The sequence below is a fragment of the Orussus abietinus genome, unplaced genomic scaffold (assembly GCF_000612105.2).
Source record: "Orussus abietinus isolate OABI.00-Male unplaced genomic scaffold, Oabi_2.0 scaffold761, whole genome shotgun sequence".
Classification (NCBI taxonomy): Eukaryota; Metazoa; Arthropoda; class Insecta; order Hymenoptera; family Orussidae; genus Orussus; species Orussus abietinus.
Genome location: NW_019394911.1, coordinates 12,129 through 20,197, shown reverse-complemented (window position 1 = coordinate 20,197; position 8,069 = coordinate 12,129). Strand labels below are relative to the sequence as shown.

Sequence of the window (8,069 nt, the reverse complement as noted above, 5' to 3'; positions counted from 1 at the left end):
ACCTAAGCCTCCCTTCGGCGCGGGCAGTGGTGCAGGCCAATGTGGCCCACTCCCGAGGGGCGCAGGACCTCCTGATCCACGCCCTTCGGGAGGTCGGCGCTGACGTGGCCATCGCGGCGCAGCCACACTCGGTTCCCCCCAGCCCTGACTGGGTGGGGGGCGAGTGTGGCTCTGTAGCCATCATAAGGGGCGGGCGGCCTCGGGCTCCTCCGCTGGCGTCACTGGCTCGGGGGGAGGGGTTTGTGGCCGCCGACTGGGACGGTGTGACCCTGGTCGAGGTGTACGCTCGCCCGAGCTGCACCCTGGCCGAACTGGAGGAGCAGTTGGACGCGGTGGGGAGACTCGTTGCCTCCCTGGTTCCGCCGCGCCCGCTGATGGTCATGGGGGACTTTAACGCTCACGCTACGGCGTGGGGGTCCCCCAGGACCGACGTGAGGGGTCACGCGGTCCTCGACTGGGCGGCGGGGTTCGGCCTCCTGCTGATAAACAGGGGGTCGAAGAGTACGTGCGTTCGGCCGCAGGGGGAGTCCATTGTGGATCTCACGTGGGCTTCCCCGAGTGCCGAGCGCCGTATCTCGGGGTGGAGGGTGGCGGAGGTGACCCTGTCGGATCATCGGTATATACTAATGAGGGTCTCCACTTCCTCCGCTGTCCGTAGCCGGGAAGGCCGTCCCTTCCCCCCCGGCGCCGGGCCGGCCCCGTGGTGCCGCGGTTGTCTGTCAGGGCGCTCGACCGGGCGATGTTGGCCGCTGCGGCTGCAGCCGCGGGCTGGCGCGGTGGAGCGGAGCCTGTTCCCCCCGCCGGCGATGTGGAGGCGGGGGCGCGCGCGCTCCTGAATGACATGGTGCGGATCTGCGACTGCGCCATGCCTCGGATGCGTGCGCCCCCTCCTCCGCGGCGGGCGGCGTATTGGTGGAGCGCGGAGATTGCGCGCCTCAGGGCATTGTGCCATGGCGCGCGCCGCCGCCGGCGGTGGGACCGGGAGGCGATGTGAGCCCTGAGGGCCATGTACCTGGAGGCGTCCAGGGCCCTCAGGGCCTCCATCGCCCGGGCCAAGGCCCGGGCCTGGGAGGAACATCTGGGCGGGCTCGACGGGGACCCTTGGGGGCGTGCGCATAAAATGGTCCTGGGGAAACTCAGGCCATGGACGCCCCCGGTCACCGAGATTGTTACGTAGGTACCTTCCGTACCCTAAAATAGGGAAAAATCCTATTTTTTCATTAACCGGAGTCAGCCATGACAATCCGAGTACAGAAACGCGAAACTCTTGCGAAAGAATTCAACGAGTTCACCGGCCAAACGGCTCCAAAAGTCATCGACCGACCCGGGGCAAACAACCTGATGACTCCGCAACGCATCAGCACGACTCAAAAGTCCACCCTCACCTGCGCCCTAGGGAACCCCCACCAATTGCAACATCCTGCTAATAAAACCAGCAGTCCGATCAAGACGGACGGATTAAGTCAAAGTCTGTTCTTATGCTACACATCAGTCAACGTCAATCATCATCGAAACCTCGAGTGGAGCACCTGGTCCCCGGTACTCCGTTCCTAGCGAGTCAGAGACCAAGACCATTGGACTCACTGCCAAGGACCACTATCCTGCAAGCTGCAGTAGTGCCATCCGGTACTCCAGCGATCCAACCACCGAGTCAGGACCAGACGGCACTGCGACTTCCGCTGGACGGGAGGCTTCTAGGAGACCTACAACCCTAGGACACGTCACGGGACGAAGGTGTTCACGCACTGTCATCCGACCGGGTCTATCAAAAGAGACTGTCACCGATTACGGCCGCTGAACAAGCCAGGTACAGGATCCTTCGCAAGCTCGATTTATCCTCATTTTCATTCTAGTTTACTTATTAACCCTTCATCTTCGACCAAAACCGAATACTAACCATTATCGCGATTTCCATGCCTTGCTCCGGTTAACCGGATAGATTAAGAACCCATCGATTTACTTTTAACAGCTGAGCTCGAATCTCAGCATCGCGAGATAGAGTCACGCGCAGACCACCATTAAAATATCAAGAATTCCCGCGTCAGCACTCCGGCGTCCAGTAACCTGCCGCCGCTAAAGCGCGCTATCGCGACACCCGAACCGCCGCGACGCGGAAGTATACTAACCCAGAGAAATTAGGTCAAGGCACCTCGTGTGCTCCTCACAGCTGACTGTAGTTCAAACCTCGCGTACGAATAAATACAACTCTTATCGCCATATAGCCCTTCGTTCGCATCCCCTTTTTTATCCCTCATTCTCCTAGGTCCCACCAGAGGAATTGATCTAGCCGCTCGGATCAATCTCCTCACAAACGCAAAATAAACGTTACGCGCAAGATTTGGGTAATCTCCATCCGAATTACCCCGGCCTCGCATCTGCTCGGCCGCCCCGTAACAAGACACTGGACCCCCTGGTGGCGGGGCGGATTGTAGCCGCCCTCTTTCCTGAGGGCGGGCCGAGAGAACGGTTGGCCCCTGCTCCGGCGGGCGGGATGGTTTGGCCCGCTGGGGTGGGGGTCCGGGAGGACGAGCTCGCCCGGGCCGTCCGGAAACTTTCGGGGCGGAACACCGCCCCGGGACCGGACGGCATTCCAGGGAAGGCCTGGGCCTTGGCCGCTGGGGAGCTGGGACCCCGCCTCCGGGCGCTCTTCACGGAGTGTCTGGGGGCGAGGCGGTTCCCCAGTGACTGGCGAGTGGCACGCCTGGCCCTCATTAAGAAGCCGGGCAAGCCGGCGGACGAGCCCTCCGCTTACCGCCCGATCTGCCTGCTCGACGAGGTGGGGAAGCTTTTCGAGCGCTTGGTGGCTGGCCGCCTCGCCGAGCACCTGTCGCGTGTGGGGCCTGACTTGGCCGACAACCAGTTCGGGTTCCGGAAGGGACGGTCGACCAACGACGCGCTAGTTCGCTTGCGGTCCCTCTCGGACTCAGCGGCCGCCCGGGGCGGGGTGGCACTGGCGGTGTCTCTGGACATCGCCAATGCATTCAACACCCTGCCCTGGGATGCGGTTATGAGGGGCCTGGAGCGTCACCGGGTCCCTCTGTACCTGCAGTTGGTCCGGGCCTACTTGCGCGACAGGGTGATCACGTACACGGATCGGGATGGTGTGGCGCAGCGGAGGGCGGTCGTGTGTGGCGTTCCGCAGGGGTCGGTCCTAGGACCGCTCCTGTGGTGCGTCGTGTACGACTGTATCCTAAGGGTTGTTCTCCCCCCCCGGCGCTCACGTCGTCGGCTATGCGGATGACACGGGCGTGATCGTCGTGGGGAAGGATCCCGGGAGGGTCAGGCGCGTCGCCAAGCTGGCGGTGGCACGCGTCGTCGCTGTGATCCAGGGGTTGGGGCTTTCCATGGCCCCCCATAAGACGGAGGCGGTGTGGTTCTACCACAGGCGCCGCCGCGGGGGGCCGCCACCGCCCGACTCCTGGATACGCGTGGGTGGGGCTCACGTCTGGGTCGGGACCTCGATGAAGTAACTCGGTCTCGTCCTGGGCAGCCACTGGAGCCTGGTGGAGCACCTCAAGCACCTGGCCCCTCAGGTGGAGGGCGTGGCGGGGGCACTCTCCCGCCTACTCCCGAATCTCGGGGGGTCGGACGAGGGGGTTCGCCGCCTCTACGTGGGGGTCGTAGCCTCTATGGTGAGATACGGCTACCCCGTGTGAGCGGGCGACCTGGTGGCCAGCAAGAACTGCCTGCAGGTGCTTCGACGCCTCGAGAGGCGGCTGGCCATCCGGGTTGCCCGAGCGTACCGCACGGTGTCGTATGAGGCGGCCACCGCCCTCGCCGGGGTTCTGCCCTGGGACCTCCTGGAGGGGATAGACGCGGCGAACTACGAGTTCGCCCGCCGTCTCGGTCTGGGGGGCTGCGGGGCCGTTCCCCGGCAGCATCGGAGGGCGGTGGAGGTGCACCGGGCCCAGCCCCGGCTGCTCGCCGTGGAGCGCTGGCGGAAGCGCCTGCAGGCGAGCGCGGGGAGGCGAGCGGTCGGGGAGATCTTGACCAGCTGGAGGGGCTGGCGGGATCGCGGTGAGGGGAGCCTCACCTACCGTCTGGTGCAGGTGCTTTCCGGGCACGGGTGCTTCAGGGAGTACCTGCACCGAATAGGTCTGGAGGCGACGGCGCAGTGCCACCACTGCGGAGCCGACCGGGACTCGGCGCAGCACACGCTCGAAGTGTGCCCCGCCTGGGAGGCGGAGCGCCGGGTCCTGGTAGGCGAGATAGGGGTGGACCTCTCGCTGCCGTCCGCGGTCAGGGCCATGGTCGGTTGCGGGAGGGTTTGGCAGGTGGCCGTCTCCTTCTGTGAAGCGGTGATGCTCCAGAAGGAGGTGGCCGAAAGGGAAAGGGAGCGGGCGGACCCCGCTCGATGGCGAGGGGGTCGGCGAGGGTGTTGGGGCCGGAGGGGGGACTAGCCTCCCTCTCGGACAACCCTGGCCTCTGCGACCTGCCCCCCGCGGCCCAGAAAAAGGCTCGCGAGCGAGGGGGCGACGTCGGGCTGCGGGGCCCGGCTGCGCCCGGGCTCCTACGAGCGTCCGGCGTCGCCCGGGCCAGCGGGGAGGGGCAATAGGCCCCTCCCAGCGCACGCCGGCCCACAGGCGAAGAGTCCCAGGCTCTTCCTCCCCCTCTCCCCCCTACCCTCCTCTGGGGGGGGATGTGGGGGCCTTGAGGGAGTGGCGGGGCCCGGGGCGCGGGGGGCTGCAGGGTCCCAAGTACGGGGAACGAGGGACCCATGGCATGCAGTCCCCCACCACAACGAACGGGGCCGCTGGACACGTAGCCGCGTCCCTCCGCTGATAGACGCGTAAACAAGGAGGAGGGGTCACAAGGGGGATTGTGTCCACCCCCGCCCCCCCGGGATAGGTCCCGGAAACCGGGAGTGGCGCGGGGGGACCGCGGTCCCCTCCGACGTCGATGGCGGCCACCGCGCGGTTTTTAGTGGGTGCGAGTCCCACACTACCCCCGCCCATCCCCGAGGGCGGGGGTGTGCGTAGGCATTTTCACCGCGTAAAAAAAAAAGGTTAGGTTAGGTTAGGTCCCGTCTCCCCCTCGTGCTCACTACCTTGGCGTGGTGAGGAGGCTTGCGTGCTACAACGATCCCAGCGGCTATACCGGCGGAGGGCCGAGGCCCTCCGGCAGGTGCTACCATGCCGGGAAGACGCTGGGGGAGTAGCCAGACAAAAGTGAGCGCCCACACAACCTCCTCGTTCTTTTCCTGTATCTTTTCTCCTCTTACTCGCTCGACTTTTCTTCTCTCTTTTCCCTCTCCTTTCTTAATTCTTTTTCCTCCTTCCTTCTTTCTTCTTTCACCCTCTTTTCTTTTTTCCTTTCCTTGTGGGTTGAGTGCCCCAACCCTCTTTGGGGCCGAGACGTGAGCACCGCTCGAACGGGGGGTTCACTAAACCCGAAGCCTCCTTCGCGTGCACTCGTGCTGCGGAGGGGGTCCGCGGTGCGGGACCGGCCTCCGGCTCACAGGCGGCCTCCGGCCGGTCCCGCTCCGCCGAGGTGGGGCGGGGGTCGGTTGTCGTTCCAGGGTGGCGGGTCACCCGCCTCCCTCGGTGCGGCTCCGTTCTCCCGCAAAATTTCTCCTATCGCGGCGGGGGTGTGGGGCGGGGGGACACGTTCCCTGGCTCCGCTGGCAGCTCGCGCCGCTGGGATCGGCAGGGGATGACAGTTCCCATTGCACGCCGGCCTCCGGCGGCGGGGACGCGCACTCCCCCTTCAGGGGGGCCCCGTGTTCGGGCCGCATGGGCCGCGGGGGTCCTGAGCCTCAGGATCCCATTGCACGCGACACCAGGAGGCGCTGGCGGGGTGGTGTGTAACCGCCCCCTCCCCCCCGGCAATGTGCGACCAGCGGCGGGGGTGAGGGGACAGAGAACGTGTTCCCTGGCTCCGCTGGCAGCCCGCGCCGCCGGGGTCGGCAGGGGATGACAGTTCTCATTGCACGCCGACCCCCGGGAGCTGCGGCGCGAACGCGCGCTCCCCCTTCGGGGGGATCCCGCGTTCGGGCCGCATGGGTCGCGGGGGTCTTGAATGGGGGCTCATGATCTCATTGCACGCGTCCCCGAGAGGTGCCAGTGGGGCGTTGTGGTCCCGCCTCACCGGCAAAGTCAGAGGGGTTTTATTTTTGGGGGGACCTTCTGTCCTCACCGAGACGGGCCCGGTAACGGGCATGGCGCAGGGGGGGGGGCGTGGTTGCGTAACCGATACCGTAGCTACACCGCCTTTGCGCTGAAGGCGGCCACCGAGGAGTTTTTAGTGGGTGCGAGCCCCACACTACCTCCGCTCCTCCCCGGGGGCGGGGATGTTCGGTAGGGATTTTCTCCTCGCAAAAAAAAAATGGTTAGGTTAGGTTAGGTATGTGATGCTCCAGGCCCGACGTCTTGCCCGAACCAAGTGGCGGGACCGGCTAGCCGGTTCCGCCGGGCACAGGGCGGTCGAGGCTGTGCTGGCCAGCTGGGATAGCTGGCTGGACCGTGTTCACGGTAGGCACACCTACCGACTGATGCAGGTGCTCTCCGGACACGGGTGTTTCGGGAAGTATCTGTGTCGAATAGGTCAGGAGGCGACGGCGCATTGCCATCATTGCGATGCGGAGCGGGACACGGCGCAACACACCCTCGAGGTGTGTCCCGCCTGGGAGGGGAAGCGCTATGTCCTGCTCCAAGTAATCGGTGGGGACCTCTCGTTGCCGGCCGTCGTCGGCGCGATGGCCCGCGACGAGATGTCACGGGAGGCGGTGGCCTCCTTCTGCGAGCAGGTGATGCTGAAGAAGGAGGCTGCGGAGCGGGATCGGGAGATGGCCGATCCCGCCCGCCAAGGGGTGGCGGGGCGGTGGCGCTGTCCGGGAGTGACAGGTCTTCCGCCGCCTCTTGGATAGGCGTCCCGTCCGCGTTCACTCATTTCTTGGGGTGAACTCTCTCGGCGGCGGGGATGAGGGGCCGGGGGATTGAGTACCTGGCCCCGCTTGCAGTCCTCGCCCCTTGGTTCGGCAGGGGACGAGAGTCCCTATTGCACGCCGACCCCGAGAGCGGCGGTTCGATCCCACCTCCCTTATTAAATGGGAGTTTCCGTGACCGAACCGCGGGGATCGCAGGTGTCTCGAGTGAGTGCTCGGGACCCCATTGCACACGATCCCGAGAGGTGCCGGCGGGGCGGTGTGGCCCCGCCCCGTCGGCAAAAAACAACGGATGCCAGGGGGACGCATTGCCCCCCACGAGTTGAGCCCGGGTCCCGGGCGGGGCGCCGGGGGGCGGCGGTTGCGCAACCGATCCCGTGACCCCCCCAAAATGCGCCGAAGGTGGCCACCGCGGAGTTTTTAGTAGGTGCAAGCCCCACACGACCCTCGTCCCTCCCTCATGGGGCAGAGGTGTCCGTCAGTGATTTTCTCCTCGTAAAAAAAAAGGTTTGGTTAAGTTCCCCCTCCCCCTCGTGCCGCCACCTTGTCGTGGTGAGGGGGCTTAGTACCCATGATCCTCCTGGACCATGCCGGCGGGGGCTTCAGCTCCCGGTAGGCACTGCCATGCCTGTAAGGTCCGGGGGTGATGCCCCGTGGGGAAGCTAACGGTGGCACGTCTCTTCGACGATAATGAGGCGTGTTCCCCCGGCGACAACGGGGGATTTATGGGTATAATGTCAACTGAGGGCAAAAAACTTACCGCCCACGGGGTCGGATCCCCAGGGCCGTCGGGTGTGGGTGGTGTTCAAGCACCCCCCCCCCCGTCGTCATCCCACGACCACGAGACGTCCGTGGTGATCGACCAGTCCCGGACGTCTACTAGTGCTGCTGGAAGCTTTAGGAGGACGATGCGCAACGACTCGCCGTTGGTGAAACTCCAGCGAGTCGATGCCAAGGGCGGAGCCCTATCTAGGGCGTACTCCGTGTCCTCCTTTCTGGGGGACACGGGAGAAAGAGAGTGAACGAGCGACAGCGACGGGTCGGAGGCGTCGCTGTCGTCTCTTATGGCTAAGAGGAAACGAGGCCGCCCCCCTACGACCGGGGAACACGTCGGGCTGGAAGAGGCGAAGAGGTCGTTCCTCGAACTCTCGCGCCTAGAGCGCGAGACCCAGGAGAAGCTCGACGC

The 8,069-nt window shown here is 65.3% G+C and overlaps 1 protein-coding gene across 1 annotated transcript; it reads left to right on the top strand.

The window, feature by feature from the left end:
• The first annotated feature begins 6,349 nt into the window (after positions 1–6,349).
• LOC105702597 lies at positions 6,350–6,865 on the top strand. The gene has a single exon (XM_012430276.1). It carries the CDS (start codon positions 6,350–6,352, stop codon positions 6,863–6,865), a length of 516 nt encoding a protein of 171 aa, XP_012285699.1.
• Positions 6,866–8,069: the final 1,204 nt, after the last annotated feature.